General features: G+C 37.7%; 1 protein-coding gene across 3 annotated transcripts in view; it reads right to left on the reverse strand.

Moving 5' to 3' along the window:
* LOC113091628 (guanine nucleotide-binding protein G(o) subunit alpha-like) overlaps nucleotides 1-16,030 on the reverse strand; it is an 86,796-nt gene extending 70,766 nt beyond the window's left edge. Inside the window, exons 1-2 of one of the 3 annotated variants that reach the window (XM_026257208.1) lie at nucleotides 15,183-16,030; nucleotides 15,002-15,044 (exon numbers count right to left, since the gene is read on the reverse strand). In XM_026257208.1, coding sequence (XP_026112993.1) covers nucleotides 15,002-15,044; nucleotides 15,183-15,300 — 161 coding nt within the window. In that variant the 5' untranslated portion in view covers nucleotides 15,301-16,030. The remainder of the gene's footprint in view (nucleotides 1-15,001; nucleotides 15,045-15,182) is intronic. The other 2 variants (XM_026257206.1, XM_026257207.1) reach the window with 2 other exon arrangements.
* Nucleotides 16,031-23,831: the final 7,801 nt, after the last annotated feature.

Here is a 23,831-nt window from a genome sequence, read left to right on the forward strand (position 1 = left end):
TCCTTTCTCTCAAAGCTGGCTCATGTCATCTGTAAGAGAATCCCTTGTCCTGATGGTGCTTTTGAGTGCTGTTTCTGTCATCACCCTCCGGACATGGCCACTTGTCACATCAAACACTAGGAGGGACATCTATTTATAACAATAATAATCAGAGCTTCACATTCTCAATCTCCTAGGAAGTTCGCAGGTCAACTTCTCACTGTTGAAGCCTAACATCTCCCTAACATGTACGCTGCCTGTCCCTTCTACTGTGTGCAGATGTATGCGAGTCACATTCTACTAGATCAATTCACAGAAACACTTGTCAAAAAAAAAACTACAGAGCGTCATTACAATTATGAAACAGCAGGGTGAGTGTGACAGGTCCATAATATGCCTCCCTCTTTATTTTCCTTCCATCATCTAATTTTCTCTCACAGAGTAAAGCAAGCTTTCTGAACACTGAAGGAGAGTGATTTAAGGGAAGCAATTAGACTCAAAATATCAGTATTTCTTTTTTTTTTTTTTAAAAAGACAATCAGCTGCCTACAAAGAGACTTTAACGTGCATTATACTTATTAATATTTGTGTTGCGCAGGGAGTTGTTGCCCATGTAAAGCATTTTAAACTCATAACTTACGATGTTCAGTGCTGGTTTAGAAAGCTTCCTATGTAGGCAGCAAATAGTGAGTCAGCTAATTAGCATTTAGTAATCATGAAATTAAACAACAAACCACATCTGGCTTTTGAATATTTTAGTCCATTTTGCTAAATTAAACAGCATGCACATGACATACTGAGACTTGCAAATTATACAAATTCCTTTCATTCTGTCAACACATAAAAGCAGCATTATATTACAGCAACTATAAAGATAACTATAGACGGTTTCATCGGGCGCACGCGCCTGGACCTAAGTTAACTTCCGGTCTGTGTTGTGTATATCGGTCTGGCTGCGGTGCCATCTACAAACGCAGTTAAAGCCAAGGTGATGAGTAGACTGAAGTTGGGCTCAGGTGGCTGTGCTGCGGGATGTGTTTCCCATACATTTCGTTAAATAAACATGAGTAACGTTACGTAACGTAGTGTACGTTTAATAATAATAATTCCTTACATTTATGTTTAAATATCAAAATGAGGCATGGGTGTTTTTATATCGCTGTATTTCTGAAAGAAGACTTGCATGTTAAATGCGCGATAAAGCAGCGTGTGAGCGTACCAGCTCTGCTTTGTTTACAGCTGTTACTGGGGAAACCTCTATTTCTCGCGCTTTATGTCTGTGCTTTAAAACATCTCCTGCTGGCAAATAATGAATTAGCATTTTCATTAAGTCCGCCTGATCCACACAGAAAACACATTTTGTTTGTTATCAAAAAATATCTACTCTAGAGGGACTTGGCTGTTGTTATTGATTCTATTTGGAGTCTACCGGAAGTTAAGTTAGGTCCACAAAAGCGCTCACGCGCATTAACGTTTGTTTATGTTGATGCCGTTGAAACCGTCTATACCTATAACTATATTAGCATTCACACCAGCAGATGATAACATTCTGTTTATTATAAGCATGTACTGCAGTTATGTTGTCTGCCGCTTTAAATGCTTGAGCTCATTAAAATCGGATGGATTCTGATTGGCTGTCAATGCATCATTCATCAGCTTGGGAAAAAAAAACTTGTTCTGAAAGTACTATATGGTTTCTCAGGTGTTATTACTATAGTTGTAGATACATATGGACTTCCCTGTTCTTACAGAATGAGAATGATTAGTAAAACTCTGAATAGGCCTGCACGTTACAGCTGTGATTGGCTTTTCTTCTCTATTATGATGTTCGTACGAGTGAAATGGCTTCTCAAATGAGAAAAAAATATAAGCCAAGGTTTTGTCCATTGGGAGTTGACTGAATTCTTGACTTTGCTAATTAATGCAATCTCATGTGAGTGACAGGTTGATGGAGGGGAGGCTTTATTGTTCTGCCCTCGTGCCAGTGAACACGGCATCAGAGAGGAGATGCCAGTTTGAGCAAAAGGGGAAATAAATGGTTTTGATAAGGACTACAAGGCCACGTGCATTTAAAGAGATTCTGTCATTAATTAATCACTCTCATGTCATTCCAAACCCCTAAGACCTTATTTCATCTTCAGAACACAAATTAAGATATTTTTGATGAAATCCAAGAATTTTCTGACCCTGCATAGACAGCAACACAAATGACACGTTCAAGGCCCATAAAGGTAGTAAGTACAAAATTAAAATAGTCCAAGTGACATCAGTGGGACTATTTTAACAGTGTCCTCACTACCTTTCTGGGCTTTAATTTGTGTTCTGAAGATGAATGAAGGTCTTATGGGTTTGGAATGACATGACAGAATTAATTTTTGGGGTGAACTTTAAAATGATGTGCATTAAAAAAAAAAAAAAAATTATAACAAACAATTCCATAAATTGGAATTCCATAATATGGAATGTTTATAACGAAACGTTCAATAAAAATAATTAAATAAGTAAAGTAAGTAACTTTTATTTATATAGCATATTAAACATAGCAAAACTATCCAAAGTGCTGAACAATGTAAAATAAAATTAAAAGAGAAAAGGAAACATGTATTCACTAAGATTTGACTGATTGGCCTCATTATTATTCACTCTATACCTACATAATACGATATTCAGCCTAATATAAATTTTTCTGCACCCACTCAGGCTTAGTTGAAGTGAAATGAAAAGTAATTTCATAAGTGGAGAAATTTACATTAATATTTTAATGTAAGCTTTATAATATCATCCTCTGATGATTCATACCAGTCATTTATTTAAATAAATTGGATTAATTTTAATTTCATATTGCTTAAAACCTGGAAGTGGTTATTAGTACCAGACTAGCAGGTAACTATGGATATGAATACATAATATTACTCTCACCCAGACATGTTCAACCTTCGTCCTGTACACTGCCCCCAGCCAACCCCCTGATTCACTCCCACTTTTCCTCTGATTCACGGTTCAGAGTAACTACCCATCCCCCTTTACTTACTCTAGGCCATTTGTCATCCTCTATTCATGGCGGCCATTGTCATCTCCATGGCAACAGAGTGAAGAAAAGAAGGAGGGAATGCATGTTCATTAAATATGGTAGCACATCCTCAGCGGTCACCACCAGAAGGACGTGCACATACCAATGCAAAGCACCTGCATTAGTTATGGACCACAATTTCACACTGTAAGAGTCAAACCATCAGCTGTTCCTGACAAATGATGACACGTGTGATTACCGTAAGCGATGGGGCAACATCTGTAGTTTTCAGTCAGTAAAAGGGAAGCGGACACTGCAAAAGCAGAAATGTTCCACCTCGTATGTCTGTGTGAACAAAAGGCCTCAGGCGTAGTCCCTACTTCATCTGCAATTATACCTTAATTAAAAGTTGCTTTTTTAGGGGGAAGTCGTGGCCTAGTGGTTAGAGAGTTTGACTCCTAACCCTAAGGTTGTGGGTTTGAGTAACCTAAGGCGATACCACGACTGAGGTACCATTGAGTAAGGCTCCGAACCCCCAACTGCTCCCTGGGTGCCGCAGCATAAATGGCCTCCCACTGCTCCGGGTGTGTGTTCACGGTGTGTGTGTGTGTGTTCACTGCTGTGTGTGTGTGCACTTCGATGGGTTAAATGCAGAGCACGAATTCTGAGTATGGGTTACCATAGTTGGCTGTATGTCATGTCACTTTCATTTTCACTTATACGTAATACCCAAGCTCCATTTGTGTTTCTTTGTGTGTGAACATGTTTGCTCCCCAGGGCCAAAGGTTGCTGGAAACCATCAACAGACAGACCTATGTATACTCATGGTCACCAGGTTAAGGTTACAATGTTAAACACATGGCAAAACACAGTCAAAGCAGAATGCAATTAACACTCTTCACACACATCATCCCACAACAGACTTTTCATCAGTACCCCACTAACACTTGCAAATAAGGAAATTATTTCCACACAGCTAGGTGTGAAAGACCAAATTGTGTGACATTTTAACATTTAAAAGTTCACCTGAAAATGAAAATTATTTTACCCACCCTCATAGTCGTTCCAAATGTATATGCTAATCTTTAAGTACATTTACGATTGAATAAGAAAAAAAATTAATCAATCTCGATAAAGATCTTTTCCATATAACAACCGTATAAGTACAGTCGTACAGACTACTTTTATAGTTTTTTGGAGCTCAACAGCTTTTGGACACTATGACAAATAAACACAGCCTTGGTTAACATAAGAGACCTCTTTAAAAATCATAAATGTTATAGACCCCAAACTTGTGAATGGTAGTAAATATAAGGCTTTAATATAAGGCACTCCCCCCACCAATTCCACCATAAGGAGAGTTCACATTGCACTGTCATGCTTTAAATCAGCTGACCCGATCAGATCAGCAGACCCTCCCTGACTGTCTCCCCAATAAAGCTCTTGTGTTGGTGTTGAAGGGGCTGGACTAGGACCTGCTTCATGGCCCAACACAAACACCTCACTAAGACAAAGATCTTTTGTTATTATCACCTGCACATGGGTCAGCCAGAACTCTCCACACCACAAGTACATATGGACCCACCACAGAGAGACCAAAAGAGACGGAGGCAAGGGTTACTAAAGGGTTCAGGGAATCACTTGACATTCCGGCCCCACTATTTCCCACTCTCCTGTTCATCCTTTAATTTTCAGAAGGCACCAACTCTCTAACCAGCAAAAAAAGATTTGCTTGTGTGTGTGTGAGACGTAGTAGGAAATATAGAGAAAGAGACCATTTTTACCTGAGCTAAACCCTTTCTCACTTCCTCTCTCTGATTTTTTTTTATTTTATTTACAATAAATGAGAACAGAATTACTGTACAATATCTTAATTCTAAACACACAAAGGATATGACTCCTTAAAGCAGGTCGAAACAAAGAGTGGGGATTTATTTTCAAATATTGTGCTATTTTAGTTCCCAAAACACCACCATTATTCTCATGTCAAAGATCTATTAGTAGTTACATTAAGGAATAAAATAGTGTTAAAACAGTGTTTTTCAATGACCAGTTTTAAAACAGTCATATCTGACTCCTATTTATTTACTATTTATTTGTTTAATGCTGCTTATGTACATGCATTTACAAAATAAATGAATACAATAAAAACAATAAATAAAAAAGAAGCTTAATACAGGGGAATATTCTACAAATAATTCATGATATGTCACTTAATATAAAGTTTTGTGAGGAAAAGGCATGTCATTTTCTGGCTATAGACAAAACAAGCTAAAAATCATTTTTAGCTACGAGTTTAAGAGTTTTTTATCGCATTTTACTGACTAGAAAATCAAGATTTTCACTGGCTATTTCAGTAGCATGAAAAACAAAATGGTTATTCAAACAGGCAACAAATTGTATTATAAGAAAGTGTGTAAATAACACTGAATCGCTTACATCTCTGCACTTTCTTGTTTGTGATGAAGAAAGAATTTGAGATTGAAGATGCAGTCAGTAAGCAGAGATGTATAAAGTACTAGAGAACCATACTTGAGTAAAAGTACAAGTGCTCTATCAAAAAAGTGACTTGAGTAGAAGTAGAAGTGCTCTTTAAGCACCACACTTAAGTAGAAGTACTAAAGTATTCAACATTTTTTGTACTTAAGTATTGCAAGTAGTCTATTTTAAAATGTACTACTCAAGTACTGAAAGTAAATGTAGAAGTATTGTGTTATGTAGCTATTAAAGAAAGTAGTCAAAAGTTTGAACATATTGTTTTTACCATTTCAAATGATTAACCTAAAGGACAATCACAATTCCTTTGACTGTAACTTCTTGTAAACAAAAAAAAACGGTTACTAGGGTTATTTAGCCCAATTTGCAAAATGATGTCATTAATAACTTACCCTCATGTTGTTTCAAACCCGTAAGACATCAGAGGGTCATTTAGAATTTTTTGAAGCATCGAAAATACATTTTGGTCCAAAAATAGCAAAAACTACGACTTTATTCAGCATTGTCTTCTCTTCCGTGTCTGTTTTAAGACAGTTAAAAACAAAGCAGTTTGTGATATCTGGTTCGCGAACGAATCATTCGATTTAACCGGATCTTTTTGAAACAGTCCACCAAATCGAACTGAATCGTTTTAAACAGTTCGCGTCTCCAATACGCATTAATCCACAGATGAATTAAGCTTAACTTGTTTAATGTGTCTGACACTCCCTCTGAGTTAAAACAAACCAATATCCCGGAGTAATTCATTGACTCAAACAGTACACTAACTGAACTGCTGTGAAGAGAGAACTGAAGATGAACAACGAGCCGAACCAGATAATGACTCGTTCACGAGTCAAGAACCGTTTCTGTCAGACGCGTCCGATTCGTGAACCGAGGAGCTGATGATACTGCACATGTGTGATTTAGCGTGAAGCAAACCGACACACAGAGCGTCTGGAACCGAACTGATTCTTTTGGTGATTGATTCTGAACTGATTCTGTGTTAATGTTATGAGCCCATGTGCAGTCAACGCCAATGATGCCATTGCATCGAGCGCAAAGGAATCGGTGAACTGTTTTCTTCAACTGGTTTATTGAATCGAACTGTCAGAAAGAACTAACGTTACTGGTCATCCGAAAACCGATGCAACCGGTTCTTGACTCGTGAACGAGTCATTATCTGGCTCGGCTCGGTGTTCATCTCTCTCTTCACAGCAGTTCAGTCAGCACGCGCAGTCTCGCTTGATTTGCTCAATGATGTGCCAGCTTCATCAAACCTGCCACCCACAGTTCTGGCAGTGGTTTGTAATGGAATGATTCGTAACATTATTATAATTGTAACGAGTAACGATGCAGCACATAAAAAAAATATCGGAGTAAAAGTATTAAACTCAGCGAAAATATGTACCGAAGTAAAAGTGGAAGTAGGAGAAAAAAATAATACTTTTGTAAAGTACAGATACCGCCTTTTAGTACTTAAGTACAGTAGTGAAGTAGTTCTACTTCGTTACTATACATCTCTGTCAGTAAGAGACTGCACTGAATAACTTCAGTGTTCTGTGTGGGGATGAATGTGTTAACACAGTGCTGTCAAACGATTAATCATGATAAATTGCATCCAAAATAAAGGTTTTTGTTTACATAATATATGTGTGCTGCTGTATATTTATTATGCATATATAAAAGCACTCACATGCATGTATATATTTCAGAAAAAAAATTGTTTATATATTAAATATATATATTATATTATACTGATATACATATATACATGTACATATTTTAAAATATATACTATGAATGTGTATTTATGTATACATAATAAATATACACAGTACACATATGTAAATAAAAACTTTTATTTTTGAACAATGCATTCATAAGCTCAACAGAGATTGTGTGAAAAGATATAATGTTCATTGCAGCAAACTAGGCATAAAAAGAAATCTGATGCAATGTGAGCAATTCTACAGTGAATGAAAATGAAATAAAATGAAATGCTGCAATGGACAATCTTCATTAATTTCACATTTTACTTTAATTATGACAGTCATAATAGATCTAGCTAAATTGTGCAGGGTCTTTTTTTTTTGGACATTCTTCTTTTTTTTTGGGAGGGGGGGGGTCAGTTTGGTGGCATTTAATCCCCAAATCTGCCTTTAATTTTCCATTTCTGATATACATTTGCCAACCTGACCATGATATATAAAGGTCAGTGATTTTACAATAGAAACCTTGGCATGGTATATATGATCTGAATGTTGCATGTTTAACGGTCTGAATTTGTGGGGTTGATGACTTTGCATACCCAGTAGCGTTCACAAATCAGATGCAAAATGCATGCTGCAATGGCACAGGTATAGAAACAAATAAACGCATATTGAATAAATATCTAAGAGGGCCATGTGGAGAGCAAACCACCTCAGAAGAATTGAGGTGTGTCTTGTTAACAGTCACACAGTGTCTGTGGGCCGAGCCAGAGGGGATCACAGCAGAGTATTACAGCCAGAGCTCTGGGAAATCAACGCATGAGAACCATTTGTTCTCCCTGTGCTCAGTCAACTCCAATCACATCACCTAAACACATGAAACCCCTCTATTACAGAGGGACAGAAAGCCAGACAGACAGTCAGAAGATCACAAAGAGAAGCAAAAATGGACGGGGAAGCTATCATTTGTTCAGTTAATTTCACCAGCATGTGTGTTTCATCAGAGCTCCTTCCCTTTCCCTTTCTATAGTGACTCAGAACTTCCCCAAATACACAGATATTATGGTTTGCAAGTGTGCCTAGTCACAGTCCCACCCAAACCCACCGCACTTGCAATGCTTGGAAGATTAAAATATGTCATTTTTCTATAGAAAGATTTCCAAGTAAAAAAAATCAGACGTTAAGCTGTAGTGTAAATTACCTTGTAATCTGCATACTGCACACTATTGCATTTGCCAATGACAGAGCCAGCAGCACTGCAGTCACATGCAAGGGTGCTTTGTGTCAATGCTAATTTTCTTTGTTTGCATTAAAATAGGCTTCACCCACCCAAATAACCCTCTTCAACTTACATCTGCTATGAAGCCTTGAACAATAAAACTAAAAACATGCAGGGTTCAGTAAAGGTTTAAGTTAAACCCAATAGGGTCAGAGAATACACCTACTACTCTTAAAAGGATAACTAAAGCCCGTTTCCACCACAAAAACTTTCCCCAGGAACTAGGGACTTTGGGCCGGTACTGTTTGTGTTTCCACTGCAGGAACAAGGATATAAATAAATAGTGGTCGGCCGATATATGGCAAAGGCCGATATATCGGCCAATATTTTACAATGTTCAAATATCGGCATCCGCCAATAAGTTTTTCTGCTTGGCCCATGTGTTCGAGGCAGGACATTTATTTTGACGGCATGTCAGACTTTTATTTTAATGCCGCTGAGAAAGGCAGTGCCTGAGCGGAGCGCATACAGATCACACTCTTGTTTACTGTCATTGTTAACAGTTCAGTCTAATAAAGATATAATTCTGTCTAATAATCATAACAGAATGGTTAAACAAAGGAATTAATGTATACAAAAAGTATTATTATTTTTATTATTATTGCATAGTTTAAATGAAAACGAAAAAAGGTAGCAGTGTTTCATATATTTCATCTTACTGTAAATACAAAGAGGAAAATTGCAGTAGCCAAGGCGAGCTGACTGACGTTATTAAGTACGCTGCTGTTTGCAGAATTAGACCATGATGGAAATGTAGACAGCAACAGGTCTGGGGAGAAAAAGTTCCCGGGACAAATTGTTCCAGGTAATTTCTATGTAAAAGCAGCTTAAAGCAACCAAACACATAGGCCTATGTATGATTTTAGATCATTTAAGTAATGGATTTCCTGTACCATTTATGCACTTTGCAATATTAAATTATCATGTCTCAAATTGGGAAGCACTGATATTAAAATGTTCTCAACAATAATCAGATAATTTTAAACTATGAATAGTCATTATTAAAATTTTATTTATATAATAAAAAATAAAAAATAATTTAAATTGTTAATATTTTATTTATACAATCAGTTATTTTACAGGTTGCTACAGGCTAATTTAGGCATCACAATATACAATATGTAAAACCTGAATTTAGAGATTTAATTAAGATTCAATTTAACAAGATTAAAGAAATTAAGCATGAAAAATTTAATTTCCAATATCAATAGATACTATTAAATAAAACAAAAAAATAATAAACCAATCAACTATATCAACCAATATACTCTGCATCCACACTAACCAAAATAAATATATATACATGTACACGATTAAAAAAAATAATGGTTTCAAAAGTAGATTTTCACAACAATGCCATAGAAGAACCAGTTTTGGTTCCCCAACGCACCTTTCAATTAACAGTTTTTAAAACAACCATTTTTTTCTTAGTGTGAAGACTATTTTAATAATCTAAAAGAAAAATGTTCCATTTCAATTAACGTTTTGTGGAACGAAAAGATTACATGTATGGTAAAGGTTCTTTGTGGAACCATTGATGCCAATAAAGAACCTTTATTTTTTGAGTTTATGTATAAAATGTATACACATACACAACAGGAGCAAAAGTCTTATTGTTATTTATAAATACTCAAATCCAGAGTATCGCAATCGAAATTTAGACTGCTGTAGAGCTGAAGTTCCACTTCCAGGAGAAGTGAAACACTCTCATCTACACTGTATCACTATTTTTGATGTATCTCACAGTATTCTTCATCTTAACCTCAAAAATCAGATGCCAGTCACTCAACAAATAACGTCCTCTAGACACTAGAGACATAATGTTTCATGCTCGGCTACTCGAGTACATGACCAGAGTTTAGCTTCATGGCTGTACAGATGGAGTGTAACTGAACAGCTGGGTCCTCTGCTTCAACCCTTCAATTAGCCAGCTACAGGACAGCCCAGCATATTGCATACTGCATAGATCACTGTAGAAAAAACAAACATTTTTAATCCTATCCAGCAGCAGAAGTCTGCTTTTAAAGGATAATATTACGAGTGGCCTTGGATTACAGTTCATAGATTAGACAACAGAACAGAGTTGATTAGATGGGAGAACAGTCTAAATTAGTGCTTTCACAACTCATTGTTACTACAGAAGAAAAGTCGTCTACTCAGCGTTTACTTTATGTGACTCATAATATTCTCCACATTTGAAATTTTCTTCTTAGTTTTTTAAAGAGTCCAGCATTATTCACAAAGACTTTGTTACTGAGATTTCTTCACATATCCATTTTTAGATTCAGTCTACATTACTTAAAGTTTTTGTCAGGTTATGGGCAACACTTGATTGGTTTCAGAGTGGTTTGCAAGTATTTTGGCTGGTATTTTCACTTCAAATAAACTTTGATGTCTGACGTCTGCGAAATCAGCACAGTTCCTTTATTAAATGATTTGTGAATGCAAACATGTAACAAACATTTTTTTACCATAACATTTTACTGTACACTAACTTTTAGGTCAGTTTTTTGAAAGTCTCTTATGCTCCCCAGGGCAGCATTTATTTGATCAAAATAGAGCTAATATAAATTTAGGCTACTATACAACAAAAATCTACAATTTAAAAATAACTGTTTTATATTTTATTATATTTTAAATTATTTGAATGGCTGCTAAATTTTTTGTAGCCATTACTCCAGTCTTTAATGTCACATGATCCTTCAGAAATCATTCTGATATGCTGATTTGGTGCTCAAGAAACATTCTTATTTTCAATGTTCAAAACCGTTGTGCTGCTTAATATTTTGGTGGAAATCATGTTAAATTTTCCTCTGGATTCTGGAACTACTAGAAAATTCAAAAGAGGAGCATTGATTTGTGAAATAACATTGTAAATGTCTTTACAGTCCATTTTTTATCCATTTAATATGTCATAGCTAAAAATAAAAGAAAATTCTGACCACAACTTTTAAATAGTAGTGCACAAAATATTATCATTAATGATCAGGTTTAACATGTTAAACATCCTTATAAACATGACCTGATGACATATGGCTTAAATATACCACAATCGGCATGTAAAGGTTGTTCAGTGCACAAATCATGCCTTATAACTTTTCGTATACATTTTATCTGTTTTCTGAAGGCTGCTTTTGATCATCCATGCATGACAAGCGTGGGTGAGGAAGTGACATGCAGGATGATGACACACATGGCTCTGTCTCCAGGGTCTAAGAAACTGTTCTCATCACCATACTTTTTTTCTCTCTCTTTCTCCCCCCCCCCCCCAACACACAAAATATACCTTCAATCGCTTAGATTTCATTCCCATAGGACTAGCTGCCAGGATGATGAGCGCAGGAACAGAGAGAAAGAGAGAGAGCCATGTATGTGTGATGTGATCATCTATTGAGAGCAGCCTGTGTACACTTAAACACTCCCCTCTCACACTGAACTAATGAAGCAGATGGAAGCACTGTTGCCTGCCTAGAGAACTGCACCATAATCACAGGGTTCACCAACATCTCCCTCTCCTCACACTGCGCCCTCTCTCACCCTCTCACCATCTTTCACACATCACCCAGTTCTCTGGTTTACTCTGACATGTTAAGTGCACACCTCCTTGTTTCAGCCGCCCTTTTCAAGCCATGCAATACACAATACTAAAGGGTAGAAATTATCTAACATACAGTGGAGGTATTTGAAGTGTCTGATTAGCTTGTTGCGATATGAATGTTGGTGTTCTGTTATGTCATTTTCACTATACATCAAAATGGTCTGGCTAAAACCAATGATCTAGATTCATCATAGCGCTGCTATTATCACATATATGCATAACATTTTGTGGAGGAAGACACAACAAGACATATGCTTATATTAAATGCTGTCTTCTGGGAAAGCTGGAAGACAAACAGATTTTAAAACTCCTTTTTACTGTACGCATTACATCTACATTAAATGCAATACATTATACTGAAGCTGCATATCCTAAAAAGCATTGTAAGTATGTGATGGTGGTGGAAAATTTAACGATCCAGTTAAACTCAACAAAAGTCCTGAAAAAGCAACTTACTCATGACGTATTAAAGTAAGAAGCCCAGAGCTACATATTCCACTCCTTTAGGACCCAAACAGTTTAACCAACTCCATCATGAGACACTCTTATTACCCACTTAAGCACATCAGAGCAACAATGAATCCTTAGAGAGGAAAGAGTCATCACTCTTTGTATGACTTAGAAATATGCCTGAGGCATTAGCTACATTGGCTTAAAAGCAGTGGTGAATACTGTCATTTATTTGTTAAGCTGACCAAGCAATTTGAGACTGAAAAAATATATAATTTTGGTTTCTCCTTATCCTCAATCTGAACTCATTCAGCACTGCCAGAAATGATTTACTATCAATGAGAACGTCAATGTTACCTGGTAGTACACATCAAATTTAATTTAGCCTATATGTAGGCCTATGTCCAAGATATCACAACACAAACACTATGCTAGAGAATACTGAAATCAAAATGCATTTTAAATATCTTAGCAATTTATTTGTTTTTTTTGCCATGATTAATTTCTGGCTCTGTTAGTCAGCTGATTTTGCTATAATTTGGCAATTGTCTCAAGCTAAGCATTGTATTTAGGACATAACAATTTAATGCACAAATGTAATACAAAAGAATCAAGGTACGTAGGTGTTTGGGGAAATAAAATACACCGCACCTCTCTCTGAACACGTGTGAGCAGCGCAAACAACGCACAAATCCATTCCCTGTTTTCCCTCTTGCCGCAGGTTCAACGCTCTTAACGACGGAGAAAACCGACAATGGCCGAAGAAAGCCGATCACAGAAAAAGACTCTGCTGGGCGCTGTCCACCACTGAAACCGCCTGAAATCCACCGATGCTCTATTTTAAAATATATCCGTGCTAATTACATGCGTTTTTCCATTATAATGGCTTAGGATCGCATTACAAAAGCACCGTATTATAATAATATAGCCAGACCAGATGAATGACATATTCTGAGGGCTTCAGATTTCGATTCGACAAAGGCAGCTTGTGCACACATTTGAGAATGGAGGCGTTTCTCTTCATCGAACGCTTTGCATTGAGCAATAAACTGCGTTTGATACAGCTCGACATCTAAAAATCTCAATTACAATCTAAGACCTATTAGCAATAATCATATACATAATAAGCCTATACGTATTGTTTAACACACCATGTTCAGAGATGGTGACCATATAAAATAAATTATTGCAAAGCGAGTCAAAGAAGGAAATAACTGGAGGAGCTGCATTTATCAGACAATCAACTGACATCCAAACCGCAAGGTAGATGAACAGATTGTTTTCAGTGAGGCGTAAAGAGAACGTCAGAGCATAAAAATGGCTGTGATGAAGTTGGGCTGACTGGGTGTCAAACCTTCTATCTCCACCATGAGCATCAACCCAACACAGACTGCAAACGCATGAAGGCCTGTTCATGCTGCATCAACGCCATGCACACACAGCCGACAGCATTATCTCCAGGCACCATTTATCATATAAGCTCTGCCTTCACTATTCTCAGTCAACAGAAGGCTCTTAAAACCGTATTAGCTGCATATAGTAGGGAGTGAGTGATAGTGGGTTTTTGACTAATCAAATGACTTTTACAAGTGAAAAATAAAATATGCAGATTAATTTTAATGCATTTATTTCAGATTTTAAATAAATTTAGATTGATTATATTAGTAACTATATTTATGTGAATCTAAATGGGAGACATTTTAATTTGGAGCCAGTTTGTTTAAAACACATTTTTCCCACTGCATATTAATAGTTGCTATGTAACAGATTGAAAACATTACATTAAAAATGAGCACCATTAAGGGGACGCCATTTATCATTGGTCCCAAAACTGAAGAACCAATTCGAATAGAAAAGTGGGGATAACGATAAAAAAAATGAAATAATACATATGGTTCAAGTCAGTTATCGGTCTATACTGCATATAATTCAAGTGAAATTATATATTAATCCCTAAAAGGGTGGTAAAATCTAAGGAACAGCCATTTAGTTATCTTCCAGAAGGGCACAGTAGCCACTCTGATTGATTTCTGACGTTTGTCATAGAAGCAAAAGCACAGGAAGACATCAGAGACATCCGTAAACGCTGACAGGATGAAGTGAAATCGGGGTGGAGTGTGCTAGTGTTACTCAGCCGGGTGTGAAGTAGGCTACGCTGTCAGTGGACGCCTATGGAGCATTACACTAAAAGAAACGGTCCCCCAGTTGACTTTCAGCACGATTTTCGTGAACAGCACATCGACGGCGCCTCGTCTTCCCGAGCCCACAATACACATACTGCGGATCTGCCACACCGTACCATCACGCCACGGACAGCTACAATGTATGCAACACGCTACTTGAGAGAGAACTCCTTGAAAATATGGCGGACCTAAGAATTCGCCATCAAGCAATCGAGGGTTTGTTTGTGCGTGGGTGGGTTCGTTTGTGTCTCACACAGCGCACACTGACTGACTGACTGACTGACTGATGGATGTCATTTAAAACATGCCACTTACTTCATCTGTTTCACGATGGTACTTTTCCCAGATTCCCCAGCCCCTGTGGAGAAGAGACAGACACAAGGGAGTAAGATCGCCTGTCAAAAAGAAGCGATTCCTTATATGTATCCCACATTCATCGGCTGAGATGTGTAGGATACAGCTAACGTTAGATTTGACGGGCTCCACTCCGCATTACCTAGTAGGAGCAATTTCACATCTTTAGCAGCAGTGATTCCGTCTTCTTTGAGGTTTTTCTCGATGGCTTTGCTCCTGTCCAGAGCCGCTCTTTCCTCTGCGCTCAGTGTACATCCCATGGCTAGATGAACCTTGGCTCTTTTTTATCTCCAAAACGGTCCGGGTGAGAAATATCCTCGGTGTTTCTTCCTTATCCCTCTCTCTCACACACTCACTCTCTCTCTCCCTGTCGGCGACTAGCTAGAGCATTAAATCCCGTAGAAGACAACGTTGGGCTGGAACATAAGTCTCTGGCGCGCGCTCTCGGACTGTGTAGCAGGGTCGTGGTGCTCGGTCCTCGGGCTGGGAGGTCTCTACTGGGCGGCGGCGGCGGCGGCTGCGAGCGCTGGCATCGTTAGCGTGCGCACAATGGAGGGTCAGTGTGGAGAGAGAGAGAGCGCTGCTGGGCTCGACGCTCTCAGAGACAATCTCGCTGACGTCAGGAGCGGAGCGCGAGAGAGAGAGAGAGCGCGCGCACCAGCGAGCTTTCGAATCGCACACCGTTAAGTACAGCTAGATTTATGCCGTTATCTGCGGGCGGAATAAATGCGTTTATCTCGGTATTTCGCGCAGGGCAAACGCTGTTAAACGATGTGTGTGTGAGCGGGGATGTATGGGATCAGTACGCTACTGTGTGTGTGTGTGTGTAAAGCGGATGATTTAAAGCCGATAAACGGGCCCTGGCCACAGGAAGAATCACAGAAAGGTGTGGCCATTAACCTAGTGTTCAAAACCTGTAACAGCAACGCTAAATGAATGACTAGAAATCTGACGAGAGAATTCTAGCTATTTATATTGACACGAATTGTAAACAAAATATTTTAATTTAATCAGTTTTAAAGAACACGGTTTAACTAAGCATTGTGCTTAATGCCTTTCAGGGGTTGAATATAATTAGCCTATTTGATTAGTATTTATTTAGACAGAATCATTATTTCTATTCATTTTTTTGGGTTATTTTCAGTCTCTCCAGGGAGTTAAAAATGAAGAAACATATTTCAGATTTTAACATTTCAAAAGAGTATAGGCATACTTGTATTTTATTGGCAAGTTTGTTTAACATACAATATTGCCAAAGTGTGGCTAGTGTACCACAGTGTTGAATGTACATACTAAAGAATTAAATGCTAAATCTAAAGGTAATTTTAGGCATATAGAATCTGTCAAGGTTCGCCTTGTGCAATGTATATAGTAATTTAGCACCATTTTCAAAAGCTAGCTTACTTGCTTTCACAACTTGTTTGGGCCCCCTTGAAAAAAAAATCCCTTGTGGTTTGTGCGACTTGCAGTGCCTTGTCTTTTGGTCGCATTTTGATTATTTGCAATGCGTTTCTGTATTTGGTTGTGTTGTGAGTATTTGCAGCACATGTTGTCAAAACTAATGAAGATGTTTTCTTAATTTGCTGGTGTTTTTCTATTTGCATGTGTTTTAAGATGCAGCACACAGGATTTTGTTTTGTTTACCAACCCCATGTTCTCCGTGACCCAGTTTCTCCCTTGTTTGATTGTGTTCATGCATTCAGGTGTGTTGAGTTAATTGTCTTCATTACCCCATAAATTTAAGTCCCAGTCTGTGCGTTCTGTTTTTGTCCGGTCTACATTATGTACGTGTCTTTTCTCCTGTTCCTGGTTTGGATTGCCCCTTGTGTGGATTCATTAAAGATTGTTTATTCTAATCTACGTCTCTGTCATTCACTCTGGAACTGTGTGTGACAGAGGACCCGACCTGAAAAGAAGTTTAATTGCGTGCTCCCCTCTGTTTGTTTTCGTGTTTTGTACACACACACACACACACACACACACACACACACACAGGGAGGCCCACAGATCCTGAGTCTAGCCTGAGGAGGGCTCCTGTTTCCAGCCTCTGAGTCCCCGACTTTGCCTCGTCCCGTTGACCCAGTGGCTCCACCATGACTCCTAGCTCCCTCCTCTCCACAGTGGCCCGTCAGTCCACTGGTTCCGCTGGGCCCCTCGTCCCTCTGGCTCCACCTTAATCTGTTGATGTCCATCCATCACCTAGTGACTATTTTTCTGGCTGCGCCTCATCCCCCCCCTCCCTCCAGCTCTGTCAGGCTTCTCCTTCCCTTCGGCTCCTCCTCGGTCCTCTGTTACTCCGGCTCCACCATGTCTCACTGGCTCATCACCTCTCTGTCTTCACCTGGGGCTCCTCCTCCACCTGCGCCGGCACTGTCGGTCAGCCCCCTAGAGTCATCAGCCCTTCCTCCACCATGGCTCCTCCCTCTGTTGGCTCCACCGTGGGTCGCCGTTATAGCTGTGGCCTGGGTCCTGCTTGGCTCCTTCTGCTCCAAGCCCCTCCTGTCCCCTCCCTGGCTTTATGTGTTCTGTCTTTGTTGGGTCTACCAACCCGATCTCACAGCAATTCGTGCATCTTTTACAAGGTGGCTTATTCGTACAAATTCGTACGACCACACTCGTTCAATTTCATATGATTTTTGCCAAATCGTAGGTATTTTACGAGTTGCACAATTTGTGTGAATATGTACGAATGACCTAAACCTAACCGTTAGACAAATCGTATAAAATCGTACAGTGAGGTCGTACAAATTCATACGAATAAGCCACCTCGTAAAATCAGTACGAATTGGTCGTGAGATAGCGTATTGTGATATACATGTGTCTTCTCCAGGCACGTGCGGGGGGGGGGGGAGGGGCGTTGGGTGCTTGAGCACCTGCCCCTTTGCCCTTTGGTGCCCAAAGTGCCCTTTTGTCAAAGCAAAATTTCCTCAATTTTTTTTTTTTTTTGTCATAACGTTTCCTTTTGTGAATGCCTGCTCATGCCCAATCTAAATGTTAGTAAAATTTTGAATAATAATTTAGCCGTCAATAAGATGACCAACATGATGACCTTTAACCTGACGACGACGACCTCTTCATCCGACCTGGACGATTCGTCACGCCGCACGCGCATTTTTTAATTGTCAGAGGATATTTTCAACACCGCGGAAGCTGGTAAGTGGCGTTTCATTCTCAACAAAGTGATTTTGATATTTATTTACTTATTATTATTTTACAAGAACGACGTGATGTGAGAACATGCAGATATGTTCTTTTTATTGCGGTGTGTAGCCTGTAGTGTAGAGTAACGTTAGCGTGCTGTTTGAGGGATAAACGTTTCACCGGCATCGAGGGCAGAGGCGTCATGCCCATTCAAAGATTTCTGAGCCAAGTTGATTTTAAATGCAGCTTCCAAACGACCAAAAACAAAAATATTTGTTCGCTGGCTGGCGCTGAGCCAGAGACGTTCGTACAACGCTTCATGATAACCAATCAACGGTTCTGTTGCGCGAATGCAATGGCCAATCGGAGACGTGCAGAAGAGTCATCATGAAACGCGGTGTTTTTGTTCACTTGCTCGCTGACTGAATTATGGAATTATTTAGCAAATTCTTTCTTCAGAGAGAGAGAGAGAAAAAAAAAAAAAAATCCTGATGTGCATAATGTAATGTAAAGTGCTTCAGTGATTGTAATGGTAGTTTTTGAGAGTGCCTGAACTCTGGCTAGACTGAATGAAAATGTTATTTGATAATGTAAATGTTCTTTACTCTCTGTAAAATGAAAGTGTTAAAATAAGTAATTTAAAATATTGTTATTAAAATTTACATTACAAATTCAGTCGTATTAAAAATATTTTATGGCATGATATGGCACTTAAGTAAAAAGTCGGGGTTTTATGTGTAGTTAATAGATTTACACTTTTTTTATTGATCAAATAACAATCTATAAAGATGCAAAACGCGTTTACTTACACGTTTGAGAATCGAGATATTTCCTGATATATTAAGCATGTTTGGAATTGTTTTGAATAAAAAGGAAAAATAAATAAAACATAAGCCTATATAAGTTATACAGTGCTTTCATAGCATGACTCAGTTGTTTATTGTTTTGTATCAATATTTAAGGTGGACTTATTGATTAGGTGCAAGAATAGTAGTGATGGTTAAAATAATAGATTGATAATGAAATAGTAGATTGTGCCTTGTTCCTAGATGGACAGAGACTGGAAAGTAATCAGATGAGGAGATGGAGATAGAGGAAGAAAAAGAGGCAAATGTAGAGCAGGTAAGCAAGCCAGGAGACAAAGGCTGGTGAGAAAGAGGAAAATGTAGAGGCACAAGCGTTTTCTATAGTTTTTAACAGCTCTTCTTAATTATTCTGTTGAACAGAGAAGAAAAAGCCATCAGGTTGGGACAATTTAAGACATTTCAGTTTCTAATCCCAGAGCTATTATTAGGTGGAAATAATTTTTATTTTTTTACTTTTAAACCTAAAATTGTCTCTTCTAATCTTTTTCTTTTTCAAAACTGCATCACAGCATTTGCTGCCGTATCAATACATAATCATCCATATCGATACGCAAATCGGCAAGGAATGCATCACAATATATTGCCGTATTGCTATTTTGAACCGCGCTATATAAAGCCTTGTTCCATGTGCCCCTTTTATACTTTGAGCACCTGCCCCTCCAAAGGTTTCTGCACGGCCCTGGTCTTCTCCCATTCCTGGTTTGGATTGCCCCTTGTGTAGATTAATTAAAGACTGTTCATTCTAATCTACGTCTCTGTCATTCATAGACATTGGAACAGGGGGGCCACCCCATATATATATATATATATATATATATACAGACTCTAAATTTAAAATGTTTGATTTAAGCCTACATTTCAAAATTTTGTGTCAGAAAATGTATTGTTTTTAAACCTTTCGCACGTACGATCACACAGGTGTAATCAAGTGCATCACATGATCAACTGCTAAATTCAAATGTTGAATTTAGCCAGACACAGGCGCGCTCAGAGCTGTCATATATCACAACTTTTCAGTGTTTTCAACCACCTACTGTTTATTTTAGGTTTCATGCCATAGCTAACACATTTGTGAATATTCTGAATAAAAAAGGAAAAATGACATAAAAGCAGATCATCATTCATTCAGCGCTGTTGTTGCTGCGGTGTGTCACGTGACAAGCAATGACGCGTCACCATGGAAACGCCGCCCCTCCTCTCACAATATAGTTCCCACGTCCCTGCTGTCATTCACTCCGACACATTGCATGACATTATCATATTTTAAATTCACCATGAAATCAAAATAAATTTGTAATATTTTTATTATAAATTCTAAAACATTTTGCAATACTTTCGAATTGAAATGTCCAGTGAGTATTGCTAATCATAGGTTGTTACAAATAGGGGCCATTTGGAAAGTCCAGTGAGTAACTATAAAAGGTCAATGCTCTGTTGTGTTTGAAAATAATGTAACCTACCACCTCACTAAACCCTATAGCCTAAACCTAACTGATAGTGTATAACATAGTTTGCTGATGCAACCGTGTTATTTAAACTTGTTTCTACAAGTCTTTCAGCTGTATTATTATGGCGAGTGTTTCTTGGGACTCATATCCAAGCGCACTGTGCTGAGCTGCACCAGTTGAGCAACCGAGAAGTTTACTATGTCAGAAAAACTTTACATATAGAACTGGTTATGTGATGCAAACGTCATATTAATTTTGCCTGTTATAGGGGTGCAATCGGAGCTTGAGTAGAATATCCTCTCTGAGCCTCTATATAGTGGACGGAAAGCCAAATCTGTTTACCACTTATGCTAAAATTATATGGGCACACAAACTTGTGAAATGTAGGTAGAGATATGGTTTTTCCAATGAACCTGTGTTGGGTTTTTTAGCCTTTTGTTGGTTAATCTAACATTTAAACATGTAAAAACCAAGGTAAAACCTATACACCTGTACCTATTAACTTATATAGCTTAGAACTCTGTTTACACTTAATATAAAAAAACATTTTGAGGCGTGAGATCCCAAGTGGAGAACACTAAAAAAGGTGTCAACTGAGTCCAAAAAAGTTTTTTTTTTTTTGATCGCCCACTTTCAACTACATTTGGATGAAGTTGAAATGTATGAATTTACATAGGTTTCACAGGTTTAATGTTCATATGTCTTCGAACAGCTTGAAATGATTGCCTCACCTAGCACAATTATTTTCGGACAAGTTTTGAGAAAGCACATCAGGGACTTAAACTTTACTAGATGGAATAAAAAAAAAAAAAGAAAATATAAAATAAAGAAACAGTGGATGTCTGAGATTGGACAGCCAGCCAAACCACTTGTGTGACAGCCTTTGAATCCGCCTGCTGGAATAACAGTTCAACGAACTGTGTACAGCAACTAAATAAACAGTCATTAAAAGCATTAATGAATATTTACACATGAACTCTTGGCTATAGTGAAACTATCTGGTTTCTGAGGGCGGCAAGCTTATATATGCTGATGCATGACTGGAACACCTACATTTAATCTTTTTTTTAACAGTTTTGGAAAATGTGAAATGAGGCTTGAAAGACTCTCAAAGTTTTTTTCTTTTGCTAGACTGTGATCACTGAGCCTGCATCCATCTCTCTGTCTCTCTTCTCTTATACATTGTGCCTATATTTCAGTTAACTTCAATATGTACTTTAATTTTCCCAATGGTCCAGATATCGTTATGCTCTGCTTTGGTTTTCGTTTATGTAATTAAATTGCTTTAGCAGCAAAGAATGCAATTTATAGAAATATGCCAATCAATTTACTGAAATGGATTAGATTTGAAAGATCTGATACAAATTCAAGTGGCTCAGTTTCCTCCTGTTCCAACAGTACTTGCCTACGCTTAAACTGACATCACATAAACCCATATGGTATAGAAATGGTCCATATAATCTTATGAGAATGGAATTGTTTATGGAAGTCTTGGTCCAATTTTATTGCCTGCATATTTATATTTAACTGCCTCTGTCAACACTCCCCAGGCCCTGTTATGAATATGAACTATAAAATAATAATAATTCTCTTCTACCATTACTAATGGCAACCATTCGAATGCTTTGCAGTATCCTATTGTTGATAATTAGGCAAGTGAAGCTTTGTTGATTTGATTTGACTTGATTTGAGAAGGAAAGAGAGGAAGGAGAGAGAGACCTAGAGAATGAGACAGAGAAAAAGAGAGAGAGAGACACTGGTAGGAGTGATTGAATCTGAATCTGGCAGTGGATATCCACCCACGCATCGTTACGAAGCAGTTCGCCCAGGCTTGTTTTCAGCGTTCGTAAGAATGCATATTATTACCACTGATGTGCTCAATTTCACTACACATGCATGTCATGTGAATCATGAAGCTTTTCCTTTGCATATCTGTTTAAAATAGAGATCTAGAAGGGCTGAACATTTTAGTGGTTGTTTCTAATGATTTTTAGACTGTGATGGATCTATGTGTCAGACTGATCTGTTATAAGGACAAATATTTGTTGCGTCTAATCATAACAACGCATTTGTAGTGTACTCGAATCATGAGAAAATATATAGAGACAGAAGCGAGACAACAGACTAGAATCAGTTCTTCTTATTTCCTATAATCCGTTGCTGAAAGTGAAATCTGTACATAGCCTGTAAGCACAGTTGCACTGAATGCAGGACTACAGTATAGCATAGGTAGGTTTTATTAACGTAAATGTTTTTTTACCACATGTTTTTTGTTTGTTTTTGTTTAATTTTTAAGACCAGGTAAAGCACTAGAATATGAAAAAAGAGCCTAATTTGCCAGTGCAAAAATTTGTAAATCAAGAAATATTTACTTAAGAAACAAAACAGCATTAGATGAAAAGTTTTGTTTTTGTGATAAACGGATCAGAATTAAGTTCATGTGTGATTAAAACAAGAATAAATATCTGTTAATGGGCTTGGAAAAATCTGTTATTTAAAGGGAACACATTTGCTTATCCTATTGACAGAAACATATTCTTGATTTGAGCACAAACTGACTTGTAATGTCATGAATTTATACATTTAAGACTTTCTGGTCTTATTTAAGACGTTTTAAGGCCATAATTTGTGGAAGGAAGGATTCATTTTTTTAAAGACCAACAGAAACCCTGCAGCAAATGTTCAATTGCATGTATTAAATAAAAAGCTTCTGCAGGTGTTTTAGACACTACTTATCCTGAGAAAACAAGTTAAATACATTTTGTTGTATGACAGCCAATTACTTTTTTTATACTAACATATGAAAAATACATATATTTTTTGCTATTTAACATGTGTTCACTATACTGTCATTCTTCTCTTGTCAGTATTTTAATTTTCTTACAATGGGGATATACCACAAAATAAACCCAGTATCTTTGTGTATTATATCACAGAATTATAATTAGTGTGGTCCAAAATAGAAGGTGGTGTGAGCAAAGCAAATGATCAAGGATAACGCAATCATTTGTTTATGAAGGGCAGATGTCTATACATTCAATCCCATTATTTGATTATACCATTCATTCCAAAATTATGACAAGGAACATAATAAGTGTTCTGTTTTAGATTCATATTGAATACAGTTCTCAAATAACATGGATATCAGTATCATCAGAGTTCAAATCCACCTTCAGAAACACTGAGGGGAAGAAATGGCACAGAGAATATCACAGGAAACTCAGTAAACCTTACACAATCAATGTATCTGATGCAAGAACATCAGGGAGTCATGCAAGCATCATCATGCATGAATAGGGAAGAGGCAGCAGTGATTGTGAGATTAGTTAAACCACA

The sequence above is a fragment of the Carassius auratus genome, unplaced genomic scaffold (genome assembly GCF_003368295.1).
Source record: "Carassius auratus strain Wakin unplaced genomic scaffold, ASM336829v1 scaf_tig00214259, whole genome shotgun sequence".
Classification (NCBI taxonomy): domain Eukaryota; kingdom Metazoa; phylum Chordata; class Actinopteri; order Cypriniformes; family Cyprinidae; genus Carassius; species Carassius auratus.